This window comes from Falco biarmicus, chromosome 7, assembly GCF_023638135.1.
Source record: "Falco biarmicus isolate bFalBia1 chromosome 7, bFalBia1.pri, whole genome shotgun sequence".
NCBI classification, from domain to species: domain Eukaryota; kingdom Metazoa; phylum Chordata; class Aves; order Falconiformes; family Falconidae; genus Falco; species Falco biarmicus.
Genome location: NC_079294.1, coordinates 24,441,686 through 24,458,620, shown reverse-complemented (window position 1 = coordinate 24,458,620; position 16,935 = coordinate 24,441,686). Strand labels below are relative to the sequence as shown.

The window sequence follows — 16,935 nt, the reverse complement described above, 5'->3', positions numbered from 1 at the left end:
CTACTAAAATTAGTCAGTGAGAGGTAGCCCAATACTTTGCTTTTCTCGCTTCTAACACATGGTAACGAAAAGCAGTGACATACACCACACATTCAACCCCCCTCCACTCAATGCTTCTGAAGCTTGCTGCCCCGGTGCCCTGGTTATTCCGCCCCTAACCAAAGAGCCCCCTTAGCATTACATCCTTTACCCTTGGTTGCTTGTGTGGGTTCTTGCGTCTTCTCTGCAGGGTTCAACCACCACCAGTGGTTTGAGATCAGATCCCACTGAGCTTGGGTGGTGGCTTTCTCCAGGTTTTCACGATGAGGTCCTGGAGCTGTTAGGACATGGTTCATTCAACCAAGATCTTGTTATTATTTCTTGAGAAGCACTTTTCCTCCAGCAAAGTCAAGTCCACTAGCACCGGCACCCTGAGCATGCTCAAGCATGAGATGGATGTGAGTGCAAGACGAATGTATGAACCTGTGGTTTCATTACATTCCTCAAACATTTAGCCAGATGCGAACACTAGTGGCAGTTCCTAGAAAGAGCATGGTCCCTTGAGAAGATTCATCAAAAAGCCCTATGGAGCTTTACTAGCCCTTCACATTCAACGAGGTTAATGAGTTCCTCACAGGCTTTGCCAGCAGGAGAGAGCAGATAACCTTAGATAGACTCCAGAATGAGGAACATCCACCAAGATGATGTAAAATCACACACAAAAGGAGAAAGAAGTATTCATGATGTGTAAAAAGGACACCCAGAAATAAGCACACCCATTAGTTTAGCCTTCTTTTCTACTGAGAACCCCATGAAGCCAATGCTGCCAAGGACCTGGGCTCAGGACTACAGCCATTCCACTCAGAAGACACATGCACTCCCTTTGGCCTGATGCTGTCAGCAAAATCCACACCAGAAACACTTTCCAGGTAGGTGTTCAGCATAGCATGGAGAGAGAGGCATAGCTTTACTCCTGTCACATTACCACTGCACCATATTTTCTTAGAACATAGCATTTCAAATAGTAATGTTCCATAGATTTCTGACAGGCATTTAAGGATGGAAAGAGATTTTTGTTTAGAAAAATTACATGAATCTACAACCTTTTTGTCTAGTGTGTGAAGCAAGACAAATAAGTATTGGCATGAAAACGGAAACAATTGTGCCATATGTGTAGAGGCTGGAATCTCTTTCCAAAGAGGAATTATTCCTTGAGATACAACATGCCATGAGGGAAGCCCACAAATAAGATATAGAGGCAAGGTGTCAATTCTAGAAACCATGGAAGATCGTGCTTCTAGGGATATGGGCCTCAGAAATCTAAATGAGTATTTCCCGTGGCACAGGAGGTGTGCTTGAAACAAGAGATGAACAGGAGAGGATCCAATTTTCACACAGGGTATGTGTGGCAAAGGAGGAGGAACATCAGGTAGGTCAGGAAAAAGAAGCAAGAAACCACCAAAAGAGAAAGGAAGTTCCTTACTAGTACTTGGAGCATACTCGTTCTTGGTCACACTCCTGTCCCAGTCTGGAAACACTGTTGGGTAAATCATGTCCTCTGAAGAGTCTTCATCATCTGAACCATTGCCACTTGAGATCACATCTGCTGTGATGATGTTAAATCTGCCATGAATCCCTAACCCACAAGTCTTCTGCTGACCGCAGTTATGCTTTCCTGTCTCCCCTACATGCAGCCTTAGAATCACAGAGGTGAGTGTACAGCACCGTGCTTCCCATAGTCTGTATCTCCTCCTGGTTCTTCCACCCACAAGGGATGCACCACTCTGCCATGGCCCTGCTGAACCTGCCCCAGTGTGGCTCTTAGCTACATTTCGGTGCCCTGTGCGTGCTTGCAGCACTAACCATGCTTCATCCTCTTCTAGCAGAGTGAGCATAGTGTACTGGCTTGAAAATATTTTCTTCCTCTCCCCCACAAATCCTTCTCTTGGAATAGTCTACTTCTAAATTGCCTCCAACAGGAAAAAAAGAAAAACCCAAGTATGTCCTTTATAAAATGACTCACATACTCATCACTTTCAGAAACACGGAATATCTCTGCAGTACATGAGCCATGTGGACAGCTGCTCTATCGCTACTAAAATTAGTCAGTGAGAGGTAGCCCAATACTTTGCTTTTCTCGCTTCTAACACATGGTAACGAAAAGCAGTGACATACACCACACATTCAACCCCCCTCCACTCAATGCTTCTGAAGCTTGCTGCCCCGGTGCCCTGGTTATTCCGCCCCTAACCAAAGAGCCCCCTTAGCATTACATCCTTTACCCTTGGTTGCTTGTGTGGGTTCTTGCGTCTTCTCTGCAGGGTTCAACCACCACCAGTGGTTTGAGATCAGATCCCACTGAGCTTGGGTGGTGGCTTTCTCCAGGTTTTCATGATGAGGTCCTGGAGCTGTTAGGACATGGTTCATTCAACCAAGATCTTGTTATTATTTCTTGAGAAGCACTTTTCCTCCAGCAAAGTCAAGTCCACTAGCACCGGCACCCTGAGCATGCTCAAGCCACTGAGATGGATGTGAGTGCAAGACGAATGTATGAACCTGTGGTTTCATTACATTCCTCAACAGCAACAAGATCCAATGTTTTTAGTGTAAGTGAAGTTTGAAACATTCTACTAAAGTATAAGATTGCGTTACCAGCTCTGAAAGTCCACTGAAGTCAATGAATTCAGCATAGCATTTTCAGGCAGATCAAAATAGGTAATTTATGTGCAATATGCCCCAGTATTTTGACAAAAAGCATTCAAAGCTAATAGAAGCATGCACACCACAGAAACTGAAATCCCTCAAGCAAGGCATTGAATGGTTTAACCTTTCTCTCTATTAAGTTATCCATCAATAAACGAGAAGCAAAGTTTGCAAGAAGAGCTGCACTTCAAATCATACACATATTCACCAAAAGAAAGCAAAATAATTTTCATGTTTCTCTGGAAATATTTTTATTCTGCCAGTTCCTCACAAGGAATATTTTTACCAGCACTTAGACCATCTCACTTCTATATCTTGAAGATGAAGAAAAGATATCATGTACTTTTTTTCATTCAGAAAAAAATCTTTTAAAATTCAGTTAGAAATATACCTTGAAGACTAATATCAAAGACACCAGTTTTGATCAATTTTTGTGCAATATATGAAAGCACTGGAAAATACAAGGCCTAGGAATCGAAGTTCCAATAATCAAACAGGATGAACTGATGTTATTCAGCCTGCAGTAGTTACGTTTTGCTTATCTGTAAACTCCAAAGTGTACAAAATGTATAGACTTCAACTCGGAAATGCACTTTGTCAAGGTTTAGCTATTTTGGAAGCAAAAGGTTTAGCTATTTTGGAAGCAAAACCTAACAGATTTTGCCTTCCTGAAAAGCTGTCCTTGACTAAATAAATACTGTCTCTTCTCACAGTCTCTAGTTGCTCCCTAAAAATAGTATTATTAGTACTATTCTGACATTTGTGTCAGAAAATGGGAAACCTGGATGTTCAAAATCTGATCTCTGAGCAACAGATCATCAAAAGCCAGGTAGCCTCAGATTTGGAGCTTTAGGATGGAACCGTGAACAAAATGATAATGCCAAAAAAAATCAATTAACAAGAAAATAACTGAGTAACTAAGTAATTTCCATCTGACTTGCTGTAATCACAGCAAAATTCTCACCTCCACCTGCTTTCCACGGCAAGCCTTAGGAGCTCATTTTCTAAGTGATGAGTATATTCATGGCTTCCCTCCACATAAAAAATATCAATGCAGATGCTTTCCTGTCATATCAGCCAAAGTATGGACAAAAGACTTTTTTAATTGATGAGATTTTTTTCCCATGGAATGCCCCAAACAAAATAAAAGGAAATTCCACCAGAGCATTAAAATATCTATTTTATATGGATGAAAGAAAGCAGTTGCAGTCACTTTTCAGTAATTCGCTCTGATAACTTAGGGAAGTATTTCATTGATCAGCAACAGAATTTTATGACATCTGATCCATGGCACATCTACAGATGAACTATAACTTGTTAGTAACAAAAAGAAAAAGTTGTTTCAGACAGGAGAAAACGTCAATGGCAAAGAGCTAGCACTGTATTAATCTGGACCATAAACTTGATGGAGAACATCATCAATAATGTCCAAAACCAAGGAAATAATGAAAGGGGATCATCTGAAGAACAAGGATTTGTGGCAGTTGTTCACTTTAAGCCCATACCAAAGAAATGTTTTGATCAAGCTAGACACCTTTTCACCAAACTTTTAGTTTACAAATAGTGTGTGGAATAGGTGGAAAGCTACTGGTTTTGTTTGAGACTTTCACACACTGTAGAATTAGATGGATGTATCTTTAGCCACCTATGTGAAGATATATGCCAAATAGTTTTCATTACTCATTTCTTAATTTTCTACTTTCCTGTCTGTGGGATTTTTCACCGGGAAATTAAATTGTGGCTAGGATATTCCAATGAGCTTGAACTGCTGCGCAATGTGAATAGCAGACATTGGGGTATGGCTTTATTGTCTTTTTCGGTTGTTCTCTGTGTAACTTTCTCCTATGCGACTGAATATTTGATGACTTCTCACAGAGATGCATAGCTTATTCTTCTGAAAGGAGTGCTAAATTCCTGATTTGTTTGTAATGCAGTAAAATTAAATGAAATGGGTCTGTCTGGCTTTAAAGTGATGTTTCTGAGTAATAGCTGAAGCTATCAGAAAAGGCCAGGTGCAGTACCTTCATAGTCTTTTTTTTCCCCAGAGAATCACTCTATCAATTCTAAACCAATAAGCAATCATGCCAATGCTATCACTTGTGTGATTCATATCTATCAGTATTGACATTTTTTATTACATAGCTCTATAGTTATTTTGATCTTTAAAATACTAAAATACCTCTAGTTTTCCCTCTGTAAAATAGTCATGCCCATGAGAGAGAACTGTTAGCAACAGAAATGGACATACATATTTAGGATTGATACATTTGATAATCAAGTAGTAAAAGGAAAACCGAAGGATTTCCTGTCTAGAAGCAATGCACAGGTTTTTGCAAAGGGTACAGAAACATCTGTACAAGGAAGAATTCAGTAACACATGTGTACAAAAGCAAATACAGGAAATATCACCACCAGAGTCAAGCAGAAACCCCCCCACTGTTATCAGTGGGATTCATTGCATGCCCCCCTGTTCCTGCCACCCTGCCCTTACAGGCCACACTTTGTAGCAAAACTATCAGCAATCAACAAACAATTAAGCAAATTCCTCACCATTGAGGGCTTCCATGGTGGGGAAAAAAGGAGTCAGCAGGAAGAAACTTTCATTTCTACCAGTTCAGTCTTTACTATATCATATCTCTAGTGATGTACTCTGTATACTTAAAATGTTCTCGTTTTAAGTTCACTTTATTTTCTGGAGCAAATATCATTATCACTCTAAACTTAAGAAGCAGAGTGAATATATGTACAGTTACACATTAAAATGTGTAAGATGACTTTAAAAGTATTTTATTTGCTGTAGCTGTTGTGCACTGCATATTTGATAAAAACATCACAAGCAGGTTTTCCCACTCATTACAGTTATTTAAGGACAAAGCAGAGAAAATGGCTATTGCTCTTTTGACCCCTCAAAGCCTGTGGAGGCCCCAGGTTTTTCTTATGCATATTGCCATCAACAAAGTCAAAATTAGTTTTTGCAGTGTACAAGTAGCTTGGCACTTGCAACTGACACTTAAAGCACCACTTTTGTGAGTGAGGTCATGGTTTTGATGTGGATTACCCACATTCACAAACATAAATACATTAGAATCACAGACACTTCCATCACAAATTGACAAAAATGTCCTTTTCTACCTCAGAAATAAATTGACTTCAAGAGATAATTGAAAAGTTGCACTAATTTGTGGTGCCTCATAGAGTAAATAGGCATGATAAAACAGCAGTGGGAAACACAGAACGGGCCTTCTGAACTCAAGTATAAGCACTGAAGTAAATAAATAGTAAATGTTGTTGCTCCCCTTGTCCCAGAGAGTCAAGTTTATTTCTGACTTAACCAGTCTGGAAAGTACTGTCTTTCAATGTCTTTCCAAAATTGGAGGTGATGTATACTTCACCACTTACCAGAATCTCCTGCTGGAAGAAGAAAGCAGTTTTAATGCAATCTATATTTCAAGTAGTTATTATAATGCATAAATCTTACTAGTACTTGCAGGATATTGTCCACCATCTTTTTCAGGGACATCGTCAGCTGCTGTCACCAAAGAGATGTCAGGTGATACAGGAGAAACTTCATCATCTGTATGGTGATGGATGAACCATTACTATTTCATTAGCTGAGTTGTAACCCAGTACTCACAACTACTTCAATTACTCTATGCTACAGGCTTCATGCCTTCATTTATTGGTCCAAGAGAGAAGAAAGATACAGACTAGGTTCTTCATAAATTCAACCTTAATAGCCTTACTTTACTAACATAGTAAGGATATCACCAAAACTGATTATTTCATGAGGAGTATGTATTACAGTGACAATGAACATTCTGGTGATGATCCGTTCATGTGATACAATCTCTAACCGTACCTGTACACTATCTGGACAGGGATTCTAGAGCAATGAGTGAAGTTATTTGTATTCCCCTCTTTACTGAAATATATCCTGACATTTAGTCCAAAAATCTAAACTCTGCATGTAAGCAGAGTTGATAAAGAGTTGTCATGGTAAACAATTGAAGCACATGGCATACACCTTGGGAAATGGCTCTGATCCCAGTCCCTTAGGAAAAGAATGTTAGGATTTACCTTTCATCATGCTAACTATGTGGAAAAACAAGGAAGAAGATATTAATAACATTTTAATTTGAATGTTTTGTATCTCTGTGCATTCTGTAATATGCTGTAGTAAGATGTCCTAAAAAAGCCCTTGTATGTGTAGAAAATCACTTGTACTGTAACTCATTCATGTTCTTATTATCATCAATTCATCCTTTTAGAGAGCAGATAATATGTTACCCTTATCTCTATATACCCATACCCTCTGCTTGACTAACCTCTCTGTATTCACTGCTAGATATGTTTTTGAACCTTTAATGAATAAATATTTTCATAGAATCATAGAATGATTTGCTTTGGAAGGGACATTAAAGATCATCTAGTTCCACCCCCCCTGCCACGGGCAGGGACACCTGCCACCAGACCAGGTTGTTCACAGCCCCGTCCAGCCTGGCCTTGAACACCGCCAGGGATGGGGCATCCACAGCTGCTCTGGGCAGCCTGTGCCAGTGCCTCACCACCCTCACAGTAAAGAATTTCTTCCTAATATCTAAACTAAATATACCCTCTTTTAGTTTAAAACCATTACTTCTTGTCCAGTCACTACAGGCCCTACTGAAAAGTCTGTCCCCATCTTCCTTATAAGCCACTTATAAGCCCCCTTTAGGTACTGGAAGGCCTCCCTGGAACCTTCTCTTCTCCAGGCTGACCAACCCCAACTCTCTCAGCCTGTCCTCATAGGGGAGGTGCTCCAGGCCTCTGATCATCCTCATGACCCTCCTCTGGACTCTCCCCAACAGGTCCATGTCCTTTTTTTGGGTGGGGGCACCTGGGTACTTTAGGTGGGGTCTCATGAGAGCAGAGTAGAGGGGCAGAATCACCTCCTTTGACCTGCTGGTCATGCTTTTGATACAGCCCAGGATTCAGTTGGCTTTCTGGGCTGCAAGCGCACATTGTCAGGCCATGTTGATTTTAATTTTAATAAGAACAAGAGCAAATTTTTAGAACTGTCTGTTCTCAACATTCTGGGAAGGTTTATGTAGGAAACTATGCTGATGTGTGTCTGCTTTGTATTTCCATGCAATCAAAAAAATCCTTACAAATTCAGAATGCTTCTGTTTTCTTTCAAAGACACACATTTTCCTTTTACTTCTCCAGGATATAAATTAGAGACAGTGATTCTTATTCCCTCGTGACATCCTTTAACTAGTAATGTGATCCTTTTTTCCGGTATTTTAAAGGGGATATAGTGGCAACATACTGCCCTTACCAGAATCTTTTCTATGAATTTCTCTTTCCCCTGCTCCAGAAGAATGATCTGGCAGCTGTGAGACTGGAGTAACACTTCCATAATAAGAAGGGCTGGATCTCCTGATGGAGGTATCCATGGGAGTTGTGTCATGTGTTGATCCACTACCTATATTTTCATCATCGGCACCTGACGTTGAGGACTCTCCACTATGGCGCGTGCCATCTGCAGTATAACGTGAGCCATCTGCGTTGTCAATGACTGTTGGAAAGAGGAGATTAAGCAGTTGATACTACCAAGGAGCTATATAGCTATATATCAGTAATGCTATACAGTTTATGTCCTATAACAAAAAAATAAAGAGAAACAGCTGTGGATTAATATCAGTCCATCTATTTTTGCCATCCTATCTAATCTGTCTAGATCATACATCACTAAACTGTATCTATATATTTGTCAAACATACAGGGCCTACTCTGCATCAAATATTTTGATATTTTGATCAGACATTTTGATTTTGAACATAAAATCTTGGCCTCTGTAAAGTCAATCAGAATTTTAGAATTCGACAAATAGTTCATTATGATTTTTCTTCCACTTCCAGCTGCTTTTCTAGCCAGCAGCTCAAATGAGATGTACAAGGGTTGCTGCCTTAAGCAAGTTCTATATGTCAAAGAAACATTAGCAGCTCTGAAGTGCTAAAAAATGTCAAATACCTATATAAAAGATGTTTGGTAACACCTTAAGATGAGCCAATCTCCATAGCATTTAGGGGAAGACAAGTGACTAATTGCTTTAATTTTTGTTGAACATCCCTTGATTTCTTTTTATCATGTTTTGCTTAATATTTAATATTAGCAATTTTTTACATAAAGAAAGATAACCAGATCCTAAAAATGAAACAAGTGGCAGTTGAAACAATATTATCAATACAATACCTATTTCACCCTGATTATTGAGGAAAGAAGTATCTAGTCTTTCAACTGGCTCACATGCTTTGTCTCTTGTTTCTGTAAAAGAAGAAAAGTAGTAAATATTAATTTGAGAAAATTGAGAACAAAGTCACGTGTATACCCATATTAATTGTACACAATCACAAAATGTCAGCTTCAGAAGTGGACAATTGAAAACCAGTTTCCAAATCAAATGTAATTCACTGATCTACCTATGTTCCTTTTTCGCTCCTTCCCAGGTAGGGCACTTCAAGAATGTTCTGCCAGCTAACGATGAGATTGTCCATTCCCATAACCATTCCAGAAAATGGCTGCAGTTAACGTCAGTTAGAATAGCCCTATGGCCCCGTTGCAATGCATAGAGCCCTGCTGTGGTAGCAGTGGCAGCTCTAATCCTCTTTAGCTGGAGGCACCCCATTCCCTCCTTTGAAGGCTCTGCACAGGCAGAGTGTGCCTTGGTCTGGGGAGCACTGGGGAACACTGGGGAGCAGGCTGCAGTGCCATGCTCGGGGGCCAGTGTGTGAGTCTGCCTATAGCTCCAGAAGGGAATGCAACTCAGGGGGTGTTCTAAAGCTCTGGTGGGGATGGGCATCGTTGTAGCAGAAGAGTCATCCATGGGTGACAGAGGATGGCAGCTCACCTGATACTATGCTAATGCAAAGAGGATTTTTAATGATATGACCATGAAGAACAAAATATAAAAATGTCACTGCCATTCAAATCATCAATGAATTTTGATTGCATCTTTCTGTAAGATCTTTCTGTTTCCACTGTGAAAGTAATAATCTACCAAAATTTAAGACATTTACATTAGTCCAGATTTTATCTTCAAATACTATGTCCAGCATCTGTCACATGATTATCTACATTTTCTTAGTAATCTAGCAAAATATTTCCAACTACTACAAAGTTCAAAACCTTGGACAAAAACAGTCTGCTTCTGACCCGCATGGCTATCCAACTGCCTAATGTGTAAATGGCAACTTGCTTGAGAGCAAATACTGGATGAACCTGCAAGCAGCAGAGCAGAAGCCACATCCATGGGCCTGGGCCAGGTGGCCAGCCCAGGCTGTAGGGCTGCTGCGGGGGGCAGCCACTCCTAGTATGCCTTAACACAAATAACTGTTGTTTGCTATAGAAGCTCGTATGTGTATGAACAAACAAGCTGAACACCATAGCCTAAAACAGTTGGTGCCCTTTAGATTCACTGCTGCAGTGGTTCACTGCCCTAAGCCATTGTAACAAGCTGTTCTGAAGCTACTAAGCTAGTCCCAAGTGGAGAAAGTGGTTTAGTTCAAAACACACTAATGACAAAATGAGTCAAATTCATTGCTGGCATTACAGATACACTTCTAGAGGCTGACAAAATATATTACTTCTCAGCTGAAAAAATGATGATATTTAATACAGAAGTCCTCATTCTAGTACCTTAAATAGATTACATATGTTATTGTTAATCTGCATCTAAAATACTTCATAAAAGCATATACGTACCTGTTGCATTGTAACAGTATGCATCATACCGACCAGTTGTGTTTGCTGAAAGTTTGTAAATGCCAGTATGATTTGCTGCACAAAGATGATAGGGATTGATTCGTGGGATAACAATATTCCCCACCACAAAACCATACCTGTGAAGAACAGAGGAAAATATACCATATTAAATATTATAGCAGGTGATAGAAATGTTCCAGATATCCAAACATGAAGAAGCTATGAAGAGGCCATTATTTTCAACTTACATTATTTTTAAAAAATGCATGTGTTTTGCATACTTTTTTTTTTTTATATGAAGGATGTTCCTTTCTCACATGGTAGCTACATCAGTCTCCAGCCACTCAACACCACTCTGCATGTAATTTCTAGAGCTAAACCCATTTCAATTGAGTATCTTGTTATCTAAGACAATTGGTTCCAAAGCAAGGCAACAAAGGTGAGGGACTGGGAGGCAGTGTGAGGCTGTGACGCTAAAGACTGGCCTCTTTTTTCTTCAGGGAGTCACATTTTCATTTCTTTGAGCATAACATTCTGCTCAGTGACATTTCACACTGAAATGCTGGGGGCTCAATTTGTAGTACCTGAGCAAATTTAGAGAATGACTGTAGGACACATCCCTTTGTGCAAAAGCTGACAGCTTGGTAAAATATTCAGATACAACACTCATTCATCCACAAATTCTTTCTGTATTTTTCATTTGAAAAATGGCTGTTATGTACAGAGCTCATATATTTCAGGGATGACTGTGGCTAACAAAGCTCCATATTGCACAATGCATTATTACTATTTTGCAATCCTGTAACACCTGATTAATTCCAGTATATTTAGCTAGGAGGTGTAATACAATGTTAACGAGAACTTGGGTTTGGTTTGGTTTTTGGTTTACTTCTTCAGAAGTACAATTTCTCAGGGATGAATAAATTTCATAGCTTTGCAGTTTTTTATTTGTGAGCCCCATTCCAGTTACATGTCTAACATGCAGATACTTGCAATTCTGAAACAGTCTTTTGAGTGGAATTATAAACTGCTTTATTCACACTTCCAACTAAGCCTTTAACATTGACACTTTATAATCCATTAATCACCTACTTGTGTTATGGTCTGTTGATTCATCCTAGTCACCCACCATTCTCATGTATTTTGATGATTATATGCAGTACATTTTTTCTCTCCTACTAAAGCTTGATAAGAGCCTAGCCTTACTGACAAGGACTTCTAGCACAAGATCAACAAATGAAATTAAGAGGGTGGGAGGACTAACCAGAAGGAACAGAGAAAGGAATCCTATCTACATGACTTACATGTCCAAATCTATCCCTCTCTAAACAGTAAATTATGGAGAATTGTAACATTAATGAAAAAGTACAGCTCCCTACTGCAAAAAAAAAATAAAATCCCTCTACTCCTTCTTTCAATTATCTTTATATTTTAACTTCAGAGAAGACTTTTCACATTGCAGAGTATTCATAATTGCTAGCATGAGAAATCTCTGCCCCTAGGTCTTCAGTTAGTATTTGAACCTTAGTCTCTACATATTGTGTGGTGCTGGACAATTCAGAAAGCTAAGTATGGTCATATGCTAATGCCAGAGAAAGAACATGCCTACTGTGTTATGCAGGACTTTTCCCTCGGAGTAAAGAATTGTTTCTAGTCTTTATGCGGTACCAATTTAAACAACATTCTTACTTTTCACAGAAGAACCTTGTAAGAATTTTCCATCCATTGTTCCCTGGCACTATTGTCCACCACTTTCACCACCCTGCATGGCACAATGCTTGTAAAAATGGATGTGTCATGTGCTGTCATCAACAGCAGTGTATGACATTTATATGTATAAGAATGTTTTCAAGGCATTGCATGTGTATTTTTCCATGATTACAAATTACTTTATATGGATACTATTAATTTGAAAGGAGCTTTATTCAATTCTCATAGGCTTGAAAACCAGTGGGAAAGAACGTTCATGCATTAGGTGATAAAAAAGTAAAGCACTACTGACTAAATTGAAATGAAATAATTCACAGGGAAGTTTCAAGCAGTATTGATGGTAGTACGATTTCTCATGATATCAGAATGAAAGTCTTAAATTTCTGGAGAAATGTCCACTGAATTTTTCTACTCCAATCAGTTAATAGATAAACTCCATTTCTCTGTATTTGTTGTTTGGTTTAGATTATAATAAAGTTGAAAATCTACTGAAAGTTATTTCAACTTTATAATGGTTTACCAACATGAATCTATGTTGATCAAAAACTTCAGATTTACAGCTCCTGAGTTTAATCTCTTTTCTGCATATGAATGTTTAAGATGAGTTGCATAAAAAATGTATAACATATTTTGTAAAGCAAGATTGCAGGATCACGTTGTCTGATGTATTTACAGACCATAGGACCGTCACAACTTGATTACTGTTTGAACAGAATGTATTGTTGGGGAAAATATTTAATCCTGAAAACTATCAATTCTGGTGTGACAAAGAATATACTAGAAATCTTGCAAGTTGTTTCAGCCAATAATCATTATCCTTACATACTTTGTTAGTACATATTGGTACTCTTTTTTTTTTTTTTAATCCAAAATCTTTTGTGAGTAACTTCCAGTCTTGTAGTTTAAGTTATTTTTTGCTAAACTGAAGGCTTTGTGTTATCTGTATTTGTTGCCCTACACATTATTAATTGCAGAGGGTAATTAAGTCACTTGACGACATGGTTTTGGGTTTTGTGGTAATTTTTATGGCTGTCTTCTGAAACTTTTCCATTCACAGATTATAACAATGCTTAATACTCTGGCCATTTTTTCACTGGGATATTAAGATATCATCCCCACAGTACCACTTGCTGCTTTTTACTGTGTCTTGACAAGACAGAGTTCCCTATACTGTCTATAACATCTTCAGTCTTTGACCTTACATCAGGTCATTAAAAATCATAAATACTTGTCACATACTTATCTTACCAATTAGTCAGTGATACAGTATGATCTGAACATCTTCCTAATTAGTTCATTATACTGTCAATCTTTTGTTATGTTTAGATTTTATCTGTAAGAAGCTATGATTTCTTAAAGATAATTGCTAAAAAGTATAGGCAGTCAAGGATTTATTTATTATTGGACCCAGAGCATACATGCACAAAAACATTTTGTTCATCACAGAATATCTTACGTGAGGGCTGATATAGCCATGTAATTAACAGCTATATGAAATCAACTTTAAGTATTACACTATAGCATGGATGCATGGACTTGTCATGATATATTACTTTTTCAAGGATTTCTTTACCTGCAAGTTTCAAATCCAAGTTCATGAGCTTTCTTCAACTGCTCTAGTGTTGCCAATGTACTGTTGAGAGCTCTGCAGAGTTCAACTGCTTCAGGTTGTGAGAGACTGTAGCGACCATTTTTCTCAACATGAAAAACTCCTCCATATCTGCAACTTACATTGAATTCTGTTATCAAAAGAAAAGAAAAAAAAAGTATTTACAAATTGTTGGATTTAATGCTTCGCCAAAGACACAGAAATTATTTATTTTCAATTATAGTGCTTCAATGTGAACCAGCAACAAGTAGCAGCCACCGATCTGTTCAGAAACAGCACTAACATTTTCAATCACCTTCTTACTACTTCCCTTCTTTGGGCTGAGACACAAGCCAGAACTTCAGATTTGCTTTGCAAAAATAGCAATACAGCATGTTTTCGTGAGGTACCTAGCTCTTGCAAAATTCCATTAAAAATAACATACAGAAGATGTAAATACATTCTGAAAGTCTCGGAAGCCACATTGCTGCAAAGCTAACTGAATATTCAAATGTATTTGAAAATAAAATATTTCATTCATAACATAATTTTTTAAAGATGAAATGGTGTATAATAAAAACCTTTATGATCATGAGGTTCCTTAATTATCTCATTGTGATCCCTTCACAGTGAATCATGTTTTATGAACATATATGTCAATCCCCAGTTTCAGACCTAGTTCAAGCAATGTGTGCCTGTTACTGACTAGATAAAAGCAGAAAGCTTGCATTGGTTTGATGTTGCATGATCTACCTGAGACAAAAACTAAGTGAGCTGCACAGATATTCTGGCCAGAACAACATTATACTGTTAAATACACCCTGAAAGATAATCTTTAAGCTCTTCTTATTCAGCCTGCTGGGACAGATAGAAAAGCGTCAAATACACATTATCTAAGAATTCACGAGTGAACTTCTTGCTCCCTGCTCATGCATCTTGCCAGTATTTCCCTCCATTTTGAAAGGCTTCCTCTGGCTGAGTTGACACACACACACAAACACCTTGCTGCCAGCCATGCCAGAGTTTCAATATGTGCTGCAGTAAGCCTACTTAATGTTAAAGGATGTCTTAGACAGATTTTAATTCAATAATACTTCAAAGGTTTGCACATGGAAGTAACTTCCAATGGCAAGCAGTATCAGGGTAAAAATAATAAGATGATTAAAAAAATTAGGTCCCATAGTTATGTTGTGCAATTTGTTTTCTGGCCTTCAGCTCAGGAACCCTGAACAAGCAGCATGTGCAAAGCCTACGGGAGGGGCACGCTGCATACAATTCACTACAGACACCGGGTGAAAGGCATAAGGGCTAGAGGCTCAGAGGACATCACACTCCATTCGTCTTTATGTTGGAAAGATACTGCCTACACAATGCAACAGGTACAGTGGGGAAACAGTATAGTCCAAGGGAAGTCTGACTGAGTAAAATGAAAGGAAAAATAAACATTTAACATCTTTTTTTTTTAACAGCAACAGCTAAGAAAGAGTTAATAATAATACTAATACAAATAAGAATAATAATGTGTGCAGAGAAAATGGGGAAGGATCAGGATGCTTCAAAGCAGTGTGAATTAACTTTGCTCCTGCCCCACCTTTCCCTCAAGAGAAAAAAGTGGTTGCAACTCCAGACTAGAATGACAACTACAAAGCACATTTAATTGGAGTCGCCTAATACACCCAGTGACCAGAGGAGCATGACTCATTTTTATCTTAATTGTAATCGCAGTTCCATGTGCAAGAAAGGCAAAAATAGACCAGTTTTCTCCAAATATCAAAAGTGGGTGTCCATACCATCTATTTGAAATAAATGATGCCATATAATGACTGTTTTCCTAGAAGACCAGAAATGCAATTCATTCATGTTTGCATTGACACATTCTGTTGTGAATAACAAGCAACTTCCCTAATGTCATTTTTGCTTGATGGTCTATTTTCTTCTATGGCACAGATGTGAAAGCAAATTATAGTAATTAAGGCATGCACTCTTCCTTCAGTTGCTTTTGTTCATTGGGAAACTGAGTTTGTTTGATCTACAGCATATCTACTCTATGTAAATTGGAAGGAATGTTCCTTTCCACAGGTAACAGGAAACAATCAAGGAGATAAAATACCAGATAACATCCAGACTGTATGGTGTATAAGAAGACAGCCATTAGTGGCAGCATAGGTAAGAGTCCAATAGTATTGATGACTGCTTGTCCGAAGTTGCTCAAAAGCTTGCTTCCAATCTTAAATACTTTTACTATAGGCAACAGAATTAATCATTACGGTTACACAGATTGCCTTTCCACAAAAAGAACGCAAAAAATACCTCTTCTCCCACCTACATACACATACACCCACCCCCAATTATTTAGGCTGACAAAAACATTTAATGTAGGCAAAACTGATATACACTGCATAGCTGTTTAACAGCGTTGATGATTACAGTTCTTAATATTTTTATTATCATATGTTATACAAAATACCAAGAGGACATAATATTTAGTTTCGTAAAATTTGTACGAGGCTAACACATTTTCTCAAAATGCCTTTATTTTGACACATCTGTTTCCTTCCAGGGAAAGAATTCTACTGAAATTTCTCTGATAATAGCCATGTCATGAGAGGTTTTGAACGCAAGAATGAGGAACCTATGTGGAAAAGGACACTAACAAATGCATTTTTCTTTCCTGGAGGACTTAACGTCTTGCAACAGGGCTGAGTTGCACAGTCTGAGGAGAAGCTACTGGACTAACACAGAATGATAGTCTCAACAAGTTCCTACACATGATTCTGAAATAGTCACAGTACTTCCACAAGTGCCTGGCACAGATGGGCACAGCACTGGTCCTGGGGCTATCTGATGGACTAGAGACCTTCTGCAGCCACACCCCTCCCTGAACAGCATACTCAAAAGCCATCGCCACGTGTACATGGTGTCACAAATACTGTCAACAGATGTTCAAGTTGCAGATCAAAATAGAAGTTTTCATAACAACACAACAAATAGCTACTCTGCGCAGAAGGATGTGGCCCACGGCTACTGGTATAGGATGGAGCTACTCTTACAGCTGCCACAAGTGGCTTCTACTTTGGCTCCAAATGTTCCATATTCAAAGCCTGACATCATTTGGGAAGTTGTCCGGTCAGTAGCTGTATAAAACATAAATGACCTAGACGGAAAAAACTTTCTCTTTAGTTTTCCCTTCTTGATTCTCTCTTGTAGAACAA

At 38.6% G+C, this 16,935-nt stretch overlaps 2 protein-coding genes across 14 annotated transcripts in view; both read right to left on the bottom strand.

Annotated features, from left to right (window-relative positions):
- CD44 (CD44 molecule (Indian blood group)) overlaps positions 1–16,935 on the bottom strand; it is a 58,736-nt gene that overhangs the window by 22,429 nt on the left and 19,372 nt on the right. For all 12 annotated transcript variants that reach the window (XM_056345914.1, XM_056345916.1, XM_056345919.1 and 9 more), the window contains exons 2-6: positions 13,709–13,874; positions 10,426–10,562; positions 8,917–8,988; positions 8,000–8,239; positions 6,161–6,256 (exon numbers count right to left, since the gene is read on the bottom strand). In XM_056345914.1, coding sequence (XP_056201889.1) covers positions 6,161–6,256; positions 8,000–8,239; positions 8,917–8,988; positions 10,426–10,562; positions 13,709–13,874 — 711 coding nt within the window. The remainder of the gene's footprint in view (positions 1–6,160; positions 6,257–7,999; positions 8,240–8,916; positions 8,989–10,425; positions 10,563–13,708; positions 13,875–16,935) is intronic.
- Positions 158–6,129, bottom strand: LOC130152400 (uncharacterized). Of its 2 annotated transcripts, none has more exons than XM_056345930.1 (2): positions 2,262–6,129; positions 158–1,585 (listed from the first exon to the last, which is right to left on the bottom strand). In XM_056345930.1, the coding sequence occupies exons 1-2, from the start codon at positions 2,404–2,406 to the stop codon at positions 777–779; spliced, it is 954 nt and encodes a 317-aa protein (XP_056201905.1). In that variant the 5' UTR covers positions 2,407–6,129; the 3' UTR covers positions 158–776. The 2 variants fall into 2 exon arrangements, with proteins under 2 accessions (XP_056201905.1, XP_056201904.1); XM_056345929.1 differs by having other exon boundaries at positions 158–1,615; positions 1,700–6,126.

Coding starts and splice junctions, on each gene's coding strand:
- LOC130152400 (XM_056345929.1), bottom strand. CDS start 1,874: ATGCTCACTCTGCTAGAAGAGGATGAAGCATGGTTAGTGCTGCAAGCA. Junction 1,616..1,699: donor ACTATGGGAAGCACGGTGCT/GTACACTCACCT, acceptor CTTGTGGGTTAG/GGATTCATGGCAGATTTAAC.